Source organism: Pagrus pagrus, assembly GCF_965226575.1.
Source record: "Pagrus pagrus genome assembly, chromosome: 3".
Lineage (NCBI taxonomy): Eukaryota > Metazoa > Chordata > Actinopteri > Spariformes > Sparidae > Pagrus > Pagrus pagrus.
This window is the reverse complement of record NC_140187.1, coordinates 21000157-21016756: the sequence shown is the minus strand read 5'-3', so window position 1 is coordinate 21016756 and position 16600 is coordinate 21000157. Positions and strand designations below refer to the sequence as shown.

General features: G+C 39.8%; 1 protein-coding gene across 1 annotated transcript; it reads right to left on the bottom strand.

Moving 5' to 3' along the window:
• Positions 1–551: 551 nt before the first annotated feature.
• dgkab (diacylglycerol kinase, alpha b) lies at positions 552–15480 on the bottom strand. Its single transcript, XM_084346790.1, has 24 exons — positions 15396–15480; positions 14569–14650; positions 11948–12024; positions 11456–11600; positions 11235–11309; positions 11070–11119; positions 10536–10610; positions 10279–10395; positions 10054–10171; positions 9341–9429; positions 8138–8248; positions 7959–8057; positions 7809–7859; positions 6773–6846; positions 6367–6441; positions 6193–6278; positions 6025–6114; positions 5761–5921; positions 4631–4695; positions 4447–4537; positions 4163–4343; positions 3921–4041; positions 3487–3547; positions 552–2547 (listed from the first exon to the last, which is right to left on the bottom strand). The coding sequence occupies exons 2-24, from the start codon at positions 14639–14641 to the stop codon at positions 2467–2469; spliced, it is 2166 nt and encodes a 721-aa protein (XP_084202916.1). The 5' UTR covers positions 14642–14650; positions 15396–15480; the 3' UTR covers positions 552–2466.
• Positions 15481–16600: the final 1120 nt, after the last annotated feature.

The window sequence follows — 16600 nt, the reverse complement described above, 5'->3', positions numbered from 1 at the left end:
CCTGACAAGCCGAGTGACCTTTACCGGAGCGAATTCAGTCTTGCTTCATCGTCTCTGAATAATCCTTTTATACTCGAAACAAGTCTGACAAGATTTCAGCTCTAAATATAAGATTATTCCACTTTCTCGTTTACATTTGCATTTACATTTTCATTTGCAGTGTGTGCATATGGAAATATATTTGTTTAATCTTTCATTTCCACTAGCTCCCCTCTCTGCTCTTTCCACCATCATCTCCAACCCTCAGTGTCAGTCGCTTTTTATGTCTGATGCCTTCTTCCATCACACACACAGACACACACACGCACACACACACGTCATCTACACTGAACTCGCGGTAAACCTTTGCTGTTAGTTCTGGATTAGTCCTCCTGCTTCCTCTCCCACACCGACACAAAGCCTGCCTCATTGTAGCTGTCATGCCGTGGTATTAAGGCGATTTAAGAAACTAAACTTAAGAAAAATTTCAATAAGTGGGCTGCATGTAGAGTCATACTGCTTCTACACAATACTGCGAATAAATACACAAGTCAGTACTTTGAAATATGAGCATTGTTCAGTGCTGATAGCAGACAAACATGAGAGTACATGTCATACATGTTTTTACAGGCAAATTTTTCTACATTGCTGTAAGCAGCGTATGATTGAGATCCGTAGTCTTTAAGGTATGCTGCCATTTGTCCTTTAAAATAGTGCAAGATTTCTCATTCCACTGTAACAACTCCTTTAAAAACTTAATATTTAGCTGCTTGAAAGTCAGACGGTGTATTATTACGAGACACATGTAAATCCAATTCCTTTTTAAACAAAAACTTGTATTGGGGCAACAGACTGTAATCATTTCCTTTATCTGTCCATTCACCAGGTAGTCTGAGGACAATTCAATAAATGTTGTCAGCGTGATGCTAAATGAGCCTCATGACTGTTCAGCATTGTCAAGACACACATGCGAAAGACAATTACACAATTTTACATTTAGACAAGAAAATAAATGAACATAAAAGCATGCCATGTGTATACAAGTACACTGAAAATTTGACACATTACGCAGATCACTGAAACAAAATCTCATAAGCTTAGCATATTTTTCAAACATTTCTCCTGTCACATAACATTTATATGTTATTTGCATGACCATGTCTTAATCAGTATGAAAATCTAGTTTAAAGGAGACCTATTACGCTTTTTTCCTTTTACCCTTCCTTTCCAGTGTTTTATTTAGGTTCTTGTGCATGTAAAAGATCTTGAAAGTTTAAAAGATCAAAGTCCGTGCCAACAGGAGCTCCTCTCTCCCACAGAAAACACTGCTCCTGAAGTGTATAAAATGCCTTGTCAGAAGTCCTGCCTTTATCTCTGCGACTGCGTAACATCACTACAACACGCTGTCACATTTGTGTAACTTATGTCTATATTCACGGTAGAAGTGAAGCTAACTGGAAGCTGAAACCACGACAGAGCGGACCAAAGACACGGTTCTGGCTCAGGCATGTGTGAGCTGACCAATCAGAGGAGACTGGGTATTCAGAAATGGGTCCTTGAAGAGACAGGAGCCAAAACAGAGTGTTTCAGATGGGGGAATACATTGCTGCAGCACTGGACAGTATGAGAAAACTAAAAATATAATTACGAACCTGAAAAATTAGCATAATATGTTTCCTTTAAAAGATGATGCAAAGACATAAATTGTCAGCAGAGTTACAGGATGCCAATACCAAGAAAACTAACATTACTCTTGTCTAGTACACCTTAATGTATTAAATACAACAGGAAGCTGTTACTGAGTCTAAAGTCAGTGGAGTTATAGCAAAGCCTCTCAGCCGAGTACTTTCAGGACTCGTTTATAACTGAAAAGCACATCTTTATAAAACCACGTTCAGTCACATTCCAGTTAGTGTTTCTCATATTATTTCTTCAACCTATTTCAGAAACTCTAAAAACACTGACATGATAAATCCATTTTTTTTTCAGTTGGATGAACACTGACATTAACGGGCAGGAGAACATACAGCTAGGGAAGTGTTGTTGGACAAGGTTAGTGAGCTTCTGAAGGCTGAACGAAGCCGGTTCATCACCAGTTGCATCAGGAAGTACACGTGAAACAAGACACTACTCTAAGTTACAAGCTATCATGACACAAAATAAGCAACTATATACTTTATCCATATACTGTTGAAACACAACATGCTCTGCTCTTATATTTACAATAACAAAATATGAATGCGTTACATTTAGTTGGCACACAATAGCGATCAGACTGAGCGTGCACTTTCGATTTGGGCAGTCAGTGTGGTCTCTGCCAGCAGTGTCTGACATAATGTAAATATACATACACACTAATACTTAACAATAAAAACATACAATTACACACTCAGTGATGGATCATCTCTTTTAAATACTCATCCGGCATCATTTTCAGAATAATATAGGTGGTCTGCTGTGATGGACGACGCAGTGGAAACATAAAATCTACTTGAGATGAAAGAAGCCAGATGGTTTTGTTGCTGCAGCCATCAGCATGTTGGCCTGGTTCTTGTGAGTTATGTGGATCTATGATGAATAAAAAAAGAAGTTTATATTTGTGTTCACATTCATTTAAATTGATCTGATCAGCACATTGCAATTGATAAGTTACTCAAAAAACTCTGATAAATGATCAATCCTTCCAAATTGTCTGGTGAAACAAATACTGCCCTTAGTTAGAGCAAGATTGTTCCCTTTATCTTTTTTCTTTCATCCCCTCAACTTTATCAACAAACAACAAACTCAAACAACAGCAATATGTAAACAAGCTTAAAAAACAAAAAGAGGAAGCAGCATGACAGGGAATGCAGCCTTTTACATTCAATAAGAGCAAAATTATACATAGGAGGAGGAATAAATATCGGTTCTTCCCTTTGTCCTAAAATAAACTAAATGTGTGCTTTTACTTTTGAAGACACGTCACTTCCTGTGTTACAGCAGCTCTCTCTGGCCCAGCTCCAGTATCCACCCTCAGCGTGAGCAGTCAATCCTACCTGGCTTTAAATGACGTCAGATGCTGAATCAGTGAGTAATGAAGAGTTCACTGGCTCCAGACACTAAGCTGACAGTTTATAAGGTGCATGTAGCTAAAACTAATGCACTTCAATACAACAGACGTGCAACAAATCCTCACTTCATGAAGGTTGCAATGTTCAGTTTTTGTTGAGACAGTTGTACAGAGTTCAGATAATTTATTTCAGACCAATATTTATCAATGAGAGCAGAGTATTTATTATCTCACCTGGCAGCTGTTTTTGATTTTGTGTGTGTGTGTTAAGGAGGCTGGTGGATGTTTTGCTTTACTGTAGAAGTGACGTGTCTCAGCTACAGTATTCAAATAAATGTATGAATGAACTCAACTAAGCTGCACCGTGCAACACTGTAACCACTTGCGTTATTGAATCTAATATGTAATATCTGATTCTTAAGTTGAGGCATTGGATTAGACCGGTTAATAACACTTACGGTACATGGAGGCTGCATCCAGGGCTCCCCATCGATCTGCATGGGCAGGGCTTTGATAGTCCTGCACAGAGGGAGGAGAGACAGTGAGATTTAATTAGGCTCTACTGTTTATACTGTGTGTGAGCGTTATGTAAGGTGTGTGTATGTTGACAGCAGACTGCAGAGAGAGGGATAAAACACAGCCACACACAACTTTGTTATAATCTTAAATGTAATTTTATGATTTCACTATGTGGTCATTTCCAGCTTCTTAACTGTGAAGACTTGTTGCTTTTCTTTGTCATTTATAATAGTAATGAAGAGTCTTTGGGTTTTGAGCATTTTTCATAATTTCTTGACACTTTATTGACTAAACATTTAATTGATTAATGGTGAAAATATAATGAAAATAATCGTTGGTTACAGCCCAACACCTGCAGGTAAAAATACAGAACCTGATGGTGATTTGGGAAGTCTGTGCCAGTCTGTGCCCGGCGCTCTTCAGTCCAGTGTAGATCTGCCCCATCTCTATAACTCCTTCCAGTCCCACCACCTCCATGCGCTTATCACTTATATCTGTGGAGCAACAACATGCACAGATCCAATTCAAATAAGCTGATGACAACCACATGCAAGAAGGCAGGAAGGGCTTATTGACAACATTTGGACACTAAAAATGACATGTTAGATCATGCACCTTGTGAGATTGTTTTCAGCAGTTCAGGGTCAGTGATGACTTCACTGGACTCCACGTTTGGCACACCCTCAGGCTTTTTGGACTCGCCCCAGAGGTTGGAGCCTCCGTGCATGCTGGGTATGTTGAGGACAGCTATGCCTTCCAGAGACATGCCGCTCAGGTCCAGAGTTCTCCCACAACACTGGTAGAAGCAAAACAACAATTGTTTTCTGTGTACAGAGCTGAAGAAACTTTAGCCATCATGTGAGCGTCGGATGATCCGTTTTGGTGTTCAAAATTCAAACCTCAATCATAAATGAGTCCGTCAGATTCTTGCAGGAGGCGGAGATGGTCTCAGAAGTGGCAAACTCAAAATACCAAAGTTTGTTCTTCATTCTTAAAAACAACAGAGAACAAAAACGTTATTGATTATAAACTCTGCTTCACTAGGAAACAGTTTTGGTTCACTCAGTTAGTGTGAATCTTCACCTGCTGTTGAACCTCTGGGGGTGTTTCTCTCTCATGGAGTGGAAGCGATGAGCAATAGAGGCGTCCTGCACACATGGAAACACAGGCAATCATATTAAAGGGATAGTTCTGTTTTTTTGCAGTGGGGTTGTATAAAGTACTCCTCCGTAGTCAGTGTATTGCCTACAGTAGAAGGCGGTTGGTGCACCCCAGCAGGAATACCAGTGTAGGAAGCTAAGCACTGTACTGCTTTGAACGACGGTCACAGAAAAAAATATCCCAGCCAGCCAAAAAAGAAATCTTTAGTTTAAATGAACACTATTTTGAGAATAATTTTACTGCTTTACCTTGCCGTGAGACAGCCCTTTCTGAAGGGAAACTGAGATCTTTATATCCATCAATGCTCTCTTCAAAGAAGGAATTTCACTACATGATAAACATCCTAACAAACTTATAATAACAATATTATTGCGATGTCTATTGAAAATCCAAAAAGTCAAATTCAACTTTGTTTATTGTGTGTTTTGTCTCCTTTTTGACAAATTAATTACACTTAATACACAAGGGTAGGGAGGTGGCGTTATGGTGCTTTACCACCACCTACAAAGTGAAAACAGGAAGCAACTGAAATGATACAAGAGTATTTCATTTTTAAATATCATGGTTATCGTCAATACCGGTATATCACAAAAACACTTCTTCAGAGCCACCAGACTCCTTTGACAAAAAGAACAGAACACAAGAGTTGCTGGTCTACCGCTGCCTGAATAGGTTAGTTTGTTTGAGTTATGGAGCGACTACGTGTGTCAGGACTAACCCTTTCAAACACAGAAATCATTCAATAAAACAAACTAACTAACCAATTGAGGCAGCGGCTAACCAGCAACTCACGTGTTTTGTGAGGTTCAATTATTGTTTTTGTAAAAGCAGTCTGGTGGTTTTAAAGAGAGGATAGTCTACAGCAGCACTAGCTTTATATGGTAGTTCTTCTGCTGCCACGGCCATCGACTGTAGGTAGCACACTTATTATGACTGACTAAGTACCCATTGCAAACCCACTTAAAAAAAAACCAAATTATTCCTTTAACTAATTTTTTAGGCAATCAACATGTGAGATGTTATTATTCCTCCCTGCAGAGGTGGTGACTCACCACTCCAATAGAGAAGTAGTTGTTGATGATCTCGTAGGGCACAGGGTCTCCTGCCTCTTGGGGGTCTTCCGGTATCACCTGGATGCGCCAGCGGTCCATGAGAACCAGTTCGCTAGCTTCGACCTCCTTCAGGATCTCTCTCAAGCCCGTTCCTTCGTAGCCTTTTGTGGGATTAAAAAGAAGCAGAAAATCTGTATTAATTAAGTCTCCAGTGGCGGTGCGAATACCTCAGTGATGGTTGAAGTAATGTGTTGCTGGCTCTACCTCCTCCCCAGCGTAGACAGCGAGCCAGGTCATTCCCAGTGCCCAGAGGCAGGACAGCGACTGGAGGACGCACCTGGAGGTCTTCTTTGTCTGAAATCACAGGTACATTTCTTTAACCTTAGTGATTATTATCTCAATAAACCTCTGAAAAGAAATGACCTAAAGTACCTATAGCATCCAGGAGCCACCCGACAGTTCCATCTCCTCCACAAGCCAAGATCCTGTACTGGTGCAGATTGCGAAAGAAGTGTAGTCTGTAGAAACAATGACAACATTAATGTGAAGAAACAAATGAAGCATACAATCCAATTTAAGTCTCATAGTGGTGAAAGTCTGCTGTACCCTGGTGCAGGACCTCCGTTGGAGAGGTTGTAGATTTGACGCGGGTTCAGCAGGTACTGAAACTTCCTGAGCACTCTGTGGAAAACACAACACACACTAATCAACACATCCAGGCGGAAAGAACATGAGAGGGCCCATATTCACATTGTTAAAGTGACATAAAAATCAATCGATTACTCTTAAACATGCGTAAAAGAAAGGTTTATGAGGAGGAATCATAGGTTATCAGTCAATAATATTTTTAACAATAAATTACCAACAATAAAATTGGTATCCCAACACGTACTGCACAACAATGGTCTGCAAAACATCATAATTTTAGTGTAACTGAGGAGGAAAACATCTAAAAGTGTACACATTTTTTTCAGCAGTACTGCACATGAAGCATATATTTAAAGCTGCTTACCGTTCACCCTGCTTTCCGCCACTTTTTGGGTTTACAAACACCAGCAGAGGGTGGGTGTCTGGAATCGGAACAATCTGAAGAAAAAGATAAAGATCCGATTGATTATGTAACTCATCTGAAAAAACACATTTATACTATGTTAGGAGATAAGGACACATGCTGGGAGTTATATAAATAAGATTTTGGTTTTATGTTTTTTGTGTTTCATGTTTGCGTCCTATCTCGCACTAAAAAAACGTTGCTTTTTTTAATATTTAAACATTATAATGATAAACTGTAATCTCCAGGATAGATATTTACATTTTGGGAATATTCAACAGAAACATGTTGGCAGTGAATGTTCAAAAATGTACTTAAACTCATATTTTAAAGAGAAGTGTCTCTCTAATCTTTTTAGTCTGCCATGACAACTTGTTATTGTTGCAATAGATTGAAACCAACATGATTTGAAGCTCCTGCCAGATGTTGCTCTTTATAAAAGGAGGTATGTAACAAAACAACAGCCGCTTTTCAACCTCATATAAGGTGAATGTGTGGTCCTTTCAACTTAAAGGTCCAGTGTGTAGGATTTAGGAGGCTCTACTATTAGAAATGAGCTCCCAGTCCGGACCGCTAGAGGAAACAGTTAGCAGCCGTTACAAGGTACTCTCCTGACATGCTGCCCCCTTTTTGTTTGGAGTAGAATTAGACAGCTGGCCAATTCTTACATATTGCACCTTTAAGATGAGTCATGTTCTCATTGTTAGAGGCCAATAAATCCGACACAATGGACCTTTAAACACTGGATCAGTGGGTATGTCCCTGAAGAAGCGGAAGTCACAATGACTTCATCCAACACACTGATCCGAACCAACAAACCCACTAGAACAGTCCTTTTAAAGATGACGAATCATGAAATTTGGAGATTCTCCCAAAAGCGGTGATATGCAGATGGTGGTTTGCGCAGACAACTTGAAAGAGACCTCACAGGGAAAACACATGGGTGTACAGTTGGAAAAGGAATAAAAGTGTGTAGGACGATTTAATAACAGCAGACCTGCAGGACATGGCCATCAGGAGTGACATTTAACAAGCTGGTGTCCTCCTCCTGCAGGAAACAACAGACAATTAACTCACAATAATCTGAAAAAAATCAAAAAATCTACTAGAGTGTGTTGGTGTTTTTTTGGTTTTCTTTTCATTTTACCTTTGAGACGGCATATATGGCCCATGGAGGCAGTATATGATCTCTCAGTGGCCCACAATCACAGGTCGATAAGCCGGATAAAAGACACTCATCGTGGCGCTTAAAGAGAGACAAGACTCAGTGAACATCCTCCCTCTAATGCATTCGTTAATGTCCACACAAACAAACACAGTCCTCACCATCTCCTGACACCACACACAATGTCTGCCCGCTAAAGTTTTGATCTTCTTGTGGCAGACGTGACACTTGGTGGAGTTACAGTCAGCTCTGATCCAGTCGTGAGCCGCTACCTGAGACACAGAGGAGCAGGAAAGAGAGGTGAAAAGGTGTAACACATCACTCTCTTATCTCCTTCAGATAAGTATTATTAAGAGTCAGATTCAGAAGGCCTCAGATTTATGACTTTTTGGATAACCATCGACAGGCTGACGTGCATCACCAGATCAAATATGCTAAAGCACGCTAGCTCCTCAAACCTTCCAGAGCAGCTGAGGATAATTTGGCCAGTTCAGTTGTGTTGTGATCCATTAAAGACAGTGTGATTCAGTGAGTTTTGGCTGTGACTCTGCACCGGAAAAGGACAGTGAACAGATCATTGTCTACGCTTGTGCAAAAATCAGGATATTTTAACAGATGTACGGAGCAGAATGTGCTGGCTGTAATCCGCACTTAAAAAAACACTGATGGGTCTCAGTTATTACTGACTAATGCACTGTAATGTTCCCTGTTGTTAATGTGTTTACTGCTGCTGCCATTTGGTTTTTGGTCAGTGAAAAGAGAACTGACGTGAATTAATTCACATGACAAATATCAGCTTGTCCTAGAAAACTGTAGTTTTTATCTGATGTGACAAAAAGACTTTAAAGGAGTCTGGTGATATTCTATTTTTCTTTTTTTATTGTCTGTGACTGGTTGGCTTTTTCTTTTGTTTCAGTTTACATGCATACTAGACAATACATGAATGTTTTATTTTAAAGGATAAATTCACCAAAAATGAAAATTCAGTCATTATACACTCAGCCCCATGCCGATGGAAAGTCGGGTGAAGTTTCATAGTCCACAAAACATCTCTGGAGCTTCACAGCAAAACAGTGTTAAAGCATTGACAACTGAATTAGATGATGAAGATGAAAAAAAAAAAAGCTTGGCTTACCTAATCCAAGTATCCAGAAGCCCCAGTATCCCAATTTTATTTGAAACGATGTGATGTAAGAACTGAGAGGCGGACTAATGCATTGTTGATTTTGGTCTTTTCATGTGTATCGTCTTGTCTGATAATAACAAAACTATAGAATATCACCAGACTTCAAAAGTCAAAAACTCCTGAAAATGTAAGTTTGAAAACCAAATCAACATGAGGTTATACGAATGACGCTCCTTACACCAATCTCCTTTTTAGATTTGACGAAGGTACGAGCACAGGCCTCAGGATTCTTGTTGGCACACTGACTGTGGACGGTGTACTTGCAACCTGAAGAAGAAAAAATGACAGAGATTAATGAGTTCAAGACAAATCTGAGTTTATCTGCCATTTAAAACTGGAATAAATTATTTTGTTCTTTGTTGATATGAACTGAAACACCAAACATTTCTGCTGCTGCTCATATTACAGTAATTTGTCTTAAAAATAATGTTGATTTTCAGTCAATCTTAGTTAAGTACACAGTAACTGCTGATGTATCAAGATAACCTGATTTGCATTAATTTAGCTCAGGTTTTGAGAAAATGTTTCTCATTTTGAGAGTTAAGTCACAACAAGATGCAGATCAGTTTTTGATGCCAAGTCTGTCAAAATCAAACAGGCTGCAGATCTCTTGTCATAAAAACCTTTTCAACTACCCTGCCTTCTTCAAAATGGTCGTATTAAAGATCAACAGTCAATTATAAGATGAAACTAATTCTTCAGACAGCGTCAGTCTTGGATTTGATGTTGTCCTGTACTCCAAATCAGTTAAACTCTCTCTGAGAAATTCCTCAGATAAGATAAGAGACTGCTTAAACTGAAGCACTTTCTCAAAAGATGGGACGCCTCCGCTTCACCAGTACTGTGTGTGAGGCGCGTGGCTGCCCCCTGATGGCGGGTGTGAGGGCTTACAGTTGCAGCAGAGTCCCTGCTTCCCGAGGCCGAGCAGCATGCTGTGACACACGCTACAGTAGGTCGGCTTGTTAAAGTGCTTCATACTCCAAATGTGCTGCCCATCTCTCTCTGTCATCTGTGGGCGAGGGCGAGAGAAAACGTTTCAAAGGATGAAAGAAAAGAAAAACAGGAAGATCACACTGATGTCGGTTATGAAGTGAAGTCAAATGTTTGCTCTGTGACCTTCAGTCCAAGCAGAACAAGTAAAGGCACATTGTTCATGCCTCCTTTCACCCATTCCTCCAGAGTGACGGTCCCACTGTCGTCCACATCGATGGCAGTCATCATGTCTTTGAGCACCTGTCCAATTACAAAAACATCTGCTGGTTATTTATCATCCAGCTCCTGTATAGACACCATCTTTTTTTCTCTTTAAAAAAAAATAATAATAAAAATCCTGTACAAGCTTAAAAATTAAGAAGACATAAAGAGACTCATACTGGTCTGAGTTCAGTCACGTCCCAGCCCAGGTAATCAGCAGCTCGCATCATCTGGGTGATTATACGATCCACCTCCTGATGGAGAGACAACAAGGTTTACATTCAGAGTGGATACTGGTGCAACCTTAACCATCTTAAAATTAATGTGCAAAATACTGTAGCCTATTATCGCATCCAATGTTCAGCATTTTACTGATTATCAGAATCAGTGCTTTTGTAAACCGATTACTAATAAAATAAATAAATTTAAAAATGTGATGCTATGGCTCTGATGCAGTATGTAATCTGCAAAGTACTAGTAACTTAAGCTATCCAAACAATGTAGAAGAGTAACAGTACCACATTTTCCTTGAAAATGTTGTGGAGTGGAAGTATAAAGTAGTAGAAAATACTCAAATATCAAATCCAAATATCCAGTTATCAGTCAAAGTATCAGATAAAAACCAGAAGAACTTCCCATCTCTGAAATCCTGTATGTTACTGAAAACAAACAGAGCAGTTTGAGTAACTTATGAGGGATCTTGAGTAACTTACAGAGCTGTCGAGGAGTCCGTTGTTGTCTTTATCGTAAAGTTTGAATGTAACTAGAAACAAAACAAAGTCAGTCAGTAATCAAACCATTGAACAAGCATTCATTCAGTGCAGCTGTACAATAATAAACATTTCTCAGAAATGGTGTAAAAGGTCGATTAAACCAACATTCGAGCTTCTCTCGGGGCTGTCTTTCCTCCAGCACTGAGAAGTAACAGGACACATCACGAAGAAAAACACCACCTGAATAAAAACGAAGAAATGGACAGAACCTTTTGATAAACGGCATGATTTTTTGTAGTTCTGCAGTATAAAAGCAAATACTCTCAAGCTCAGTGCTTTTCTTTTAATGCTGTAAACAAGTAGATGAGTTTTTCAAAGTAATGTACCTCCTTTAGGCAGAGTGCTCTTTGCGGCTCCATCCTGCTCTACACGCTGAAAATAGCAAAAAAGGCGTTGGCAGAAATCTGCAGGGAAGTCGTCCACCTCTAGGTAGGTCTTCAGAAAGAGACAGAAGCCCTGCGCATCGACGCACTGTGGAAAGACATGAGAGTCATTGTCAGGAGACTCACAATAATAATGTCATTTTACTGGGATAATTTCTCGATAGTTTCCCATATAACAGCTGATGTAACTGAGTGCATAAGATAAGAATAGAGTAGAAGTTTCCAATATTAAACAAATAATAAACTTATAAACTTGGGTTTTACAGAAGACTGTCTTTTGATTAGTCTTTCAGCTTTAATTAAAACCAAATTAATAGTACTTTTCCATAAACTTCCCACAAAATGTATACAGAAGAAACGGGAAATTACTGCCCTCCAAAATAAAGTGTCATCACGTGTATCTTTGTCCCGAAAAAGAACTGGTGCATGACTCACTTCTCCAAAGCTGTGCTGAGCCAGCCGACCCCCGGGGTGAAACTCCTTAATCACATCCTTCACACTCAAAGTGCTGTCTGCAAAGAGAGGTCAGAAAGTGAATCAACAATCAACAACAACATAAGAAAAGGCTAAAATGTTCCAATGGACTGATTAAAAAATGTTCAAACTGAGGAGAGAGGAGCTTAGTAACCATTCAGCTATTTGCCTATTTGTCCCACACATTAATTACATGGCTCCTGAGTGCTAAAACAGGAAGCAAATGTCAGATCATCACTAATTGTGGACATGGACGCACTGTATGTACCCTGCTGTCAGAGGTAACACACACAGCGGTGCTGTTCTCAGGTCCAGAGAGGAGCGGGTGTAATTATTCATCCATTATCCAACAGTGCAAATACTCCCCCCCACCCCCACCCCCACCCTTCACCCACCGGACACTAAAAGCCTACACACCCATTTCATTTTCTTTCAAAGCCTCTGAGTGTACACAGAACATTTTTAGCCTCGTAACACTTTTAGCTTCCTGTCAACAGGTCTATCAAATTCTGTAAGCATGCACTCACATTTAGGACGTGTTGTTTTTGGTTTTAGCTCTATTGTGTTGATGCTGAACGACCCTCGAGAGAAACATAATGGATGGTTTTTCTGCATTGATGGTGCGTGAATATGAGGAACCTCCTCAGTCGTTTATGTTACGATGCTGACGTCTGATGCTTAGTGACGACTGCTGCTTTCCCTTTTAGTGAGAAGTGACTGATCTCCCAAAGGAGAGATTCTCAAGTTTGAAGTAAGTGGAAACACATGGAAGTAAATCAGTGATCCCTCAGCAGGAAGAACGTTTGGACACGTTAGTCAGATTTAATCTTTCAGTTTCAATACATTTAGCACACAGAAGTACAATTCACCATCCTCATTCTTTCAGCATTTTACTTTCCTTTACTCTCCCCGGCTGGACACACAGTACAAACTGAAAGAATGAAAAATAATATTTTTGATTGATTTAAGTGAATGAACTCTTGTTCTTCTCATCTTCAGTTGTATTTACTTGTCTTTGTTCTTTCCTCTACCTCCATAACTCTTGGATCCAACTATTGCGTGTTCAGTTCATCACAACTTCTCCTGATCATTATTGTTAGAAACTGTCAAAGGTGGACAAAGTATTTAGATCTTTTAACTGAAGTAAAAGTAGCATAAAAGTGTGTAGGAACACAGGTAAAGGTCCTGCATTCAACACCACAGTCATAGTCATGACTCAGTGTACAATGCATCTATATGTTTTATTACAAAAGCAAAGCCTCTTAGTCACCATTGCATTCTTTACGACTTGGGAGGACATCAGTGACCCCTCAGAGACAACAGCAGTGGTATGTCTATATCTATAAAGCCATGCTGGGTAAACTTCTAAATTACATTTGTCTAAGCTCTGTGAGCTGCCAGCGACGCTCATCCAAGTGGCTGCTTTTTATTGCCCCTACAGGGTTTGACAGATGTTCATACTGTGCACCTTGGTCATGGAATAACTGGCAAAGAGATCTGAGATCAGACACACATATATATCTACTGATGAATTTAAGGGCATCGGTAGGAATGTGGTGAAGGAGGCACGTGGTTGTTTTTCATGAGAGGCCACTTTATTTGATCACCTGTTCTCCTGTTTTATTGTGGATTTTTGTATATTGTGTTTTAAATGTTGCATTTTATGATGTTGTGATTTTGTACAGCTGATACCTCGGACTGATCGCGCTTGTGAAGGAGATCTTGACCTAAATGGGGCTTACTGGTAAAATAAAGGTGAAATATAAGAATAAAATATATTACATTAAAAAATTGAACTATTGTTACTGTTGTATTAATGTGGAAGTAGTATTTTACTGTTGCAGTTCCACCTGGAACTAATTTTTTATTACATTATATGCAGGTGGGTGCTTTAATCTGGAACACTGTGTCACATTTTATCAGCCGATTATATGTTTCGTAATTAAAATTTTCATCAGCAAAGTAACTTGTAGCTGTCAGGTGGATGTAGAGTAGCAGAGGTATACAGTAAGGTAAAATGAAAATGCTTAAGTAAAGTAGGAGTACTTCAAAAGTGTACTTAAGTTAATGCACTTGTAGTTTCATTACACCAGTACAAATCAGTACTGTTTATATCCATGATTTCAGTCATAAACGGATAAAAAGGCAGTTGCACACCTCCTGACCAATACTGGAATCACCACAGCAATACATCGGCCAATATGAACAGATTTTTGCAATGATCCCTAAATGACAAAGATATGTAACAGAGGCGCGATATTTTACATTTTAACAATAAACCTTGTTGCCTAAAGTGACTGACGCTGTCAAAGTTTTCATATCAGCGCGTATCGGGTAACATTTAGGTCGATATAACTGTGATAGACCAATATCAGCTGATCATATTCCTCAACCAATATATCAGTCAGGCTTTCATTTGAACTTTGATTTCCCAAAGATAGATACTTTCTTTGCTTTTCCCGACAACACAGCCAGGACAGCCTGAGCTACAGAAGTCAGATGGTCTCTTTATGTTTTACATGCAGTATTGAGATGCCAGAAATACTAAGCATTGTAGAAGTAAGTGAGAAGGTGAGACTTACACTCCATGTACTGCTGCAGCTGGATGAAATCGACGGGAGTCAGAGTCCCCTCTGTGTCGTCGGACGAGGCCATGCCGATCAGCTGAATAAGCAAAAAGAAAGCTGTCACAGGGAGAACAACTTAACCATGAACCTCCAGACAAGCCTCAGAAACAAGGAGGTATGTCTTAGGTCACCCGCTGTTGTGTGGGTGACTCACGTGAACTGGTTTGCCTCCATTCCTTCGACTGCACACAGCAGCAGTACATCAAAAACACACCTCTCTTCATAGACTGATCAACCACAGTGTCTGGTTTCAGATTTTAAGATAATCTTGGGTTGAAATTAGACCTACTGTACCATATTTAATGAGTTTAAGACATTTCTATCATGCAGATTCACACTTTTAGAAAAGGATCAGAGGTTTGTAACAATGTGTGACATGATGAGAAGGCGCCCACAAGTGATTACAACATGTGTGTTGCAAAGTTTCAGCCTCCAGTGATGGGCAATCAACTGTCACCACCAGGAAATGAAACAGATTAAACTCCAGCCTTTATAGAGTTGATTGAGCTGGTAATTGTGTGCAGTTGTGCTCTCTGCACATCCCATAAAGGACACTTTGTAATATCCAACCAGCTTAATCAGCAGGCACAGGGCATCCAGAGAAGCAGATCAGAAATGATCAATTAACATCCAGATTTTAAAGGGCTCATCCATCAGACAGGATTATAATTTAAAGTTAGGGTACCTGACTACCTGACAGAAACGACTTCTTCATTCATTCTGCTCTCTACAGGTGTTCAGTCAGCAGACAGGAGGAGGACTGGACACCTGAGCCTTCTTACCTTCGTCTCTCCTCAGACTTCAGCAGCAGGTGAATAAAAAGCAGTCCGGAGCTCCACAACACGGAACTTTGCTGGTTGTCGGCAGCTGCTGCTTGTGGGTAAATGTCTGCCGCGGTATTAGCGGATATAAGGGATTAAGGATGGGCGGAGGAGGAGCTTTTAGCGACATAATTACAGATAGTGGCACCGCCTCGCGCGTGTGCGCACACACACAAGCGCAACAGGCGCGCGCACTTGTTTGATTTGTTGTACCCTCTGAAACAAGCCAACACTTTCTCTAAATACTGCGGCTCTCTCTAAGCCTCAGCTCAGGCTCCAAATATTACATGTGAACTCCCAACACTCGCATGCATGGTGATGAAGTGTTACTGGAGACCTTAACATTAAAGATGAGCTGAGCAGAGTGCCATTGTTGTGCTGTTTACAAGAGGCAGCAAGTTGTTTCATCAAGCTGTTAAATAACATAATGAAAATGAACTGTGAGCTCATTTTGTTGCTTACTGGAGGCTGAGGTACATGAAGCATAGTCAAACATAGATAAGGTTAAGCTGACCCAGTGCAATCTCAATATATTGAAGATAAAATCAAACAAACTGGGAGAGGAGGACCAGTTGGCAGGTCAAAGGTTGTTCCGGTGAGGCAGTGACGCTGCAGGTACCTCTGTGGTAAGAAAGACAAGAGAATGGATGATGAATGAGAAAGTCCCAATACCTGTGTCCAACTAAAAGAGCAAGGTTTACCTGTGAGGGCAGGGACAGGAAGAAAAACATAAAGATAAAGGATTATTATGAAAGCAATGTGGGCATGTGGACACAGGAGAGAAGACACGGATCATCCAAAGATGCAGGGCCAGTGAGTGGATAAATAGATGTTCATCCCTCTTGCAATGGATTTGTTATTTATTTCACATATGTTCCTATAATAATACATTTGTAATGTGTTCAGGTATATATAAAAATAATTTCCAAATATTTAATGACTTATAATTGCATATACTGAACAGTGTACATATGTTAGCAACTTTTGTTTTTACCTCTGTTCTGTACAAAATGAGAAATCCATGTTTTGACCTGTCAAATATAAGTAGTGTCCATAAACCACATGTTAAATATGTCAGTTGAAATGCTGTTTTGTCTCTTATATGAGATGTGACCACAGATGTGGAGCGATTGTTAATGGGACTTGAGTTCATTTTATGTTTATTA

Coding starts and splice junctions, on each gene's coding strand:
- dgkab (XM_084346790.1), bottom strand. CDS start 14,641: ATGGCCTCGTCCGACGACACAGAGGGGACTCTGACTCCCGTCGATTTC. Junction 6,279..6,366: donor AACGGAGGTCCTGCACCAGG/GTACAGCAGACT, acceptor TTGTTTCTACAG/ACTACACTTCTTTCGCAATC. Junction 4,696..5,760: donor ACTACTTCTCTATTGGAGTG/GTGAGTCACCAC, acceptor CCATGTGTGCAG/GACGCCTCTATTGCTCATCG.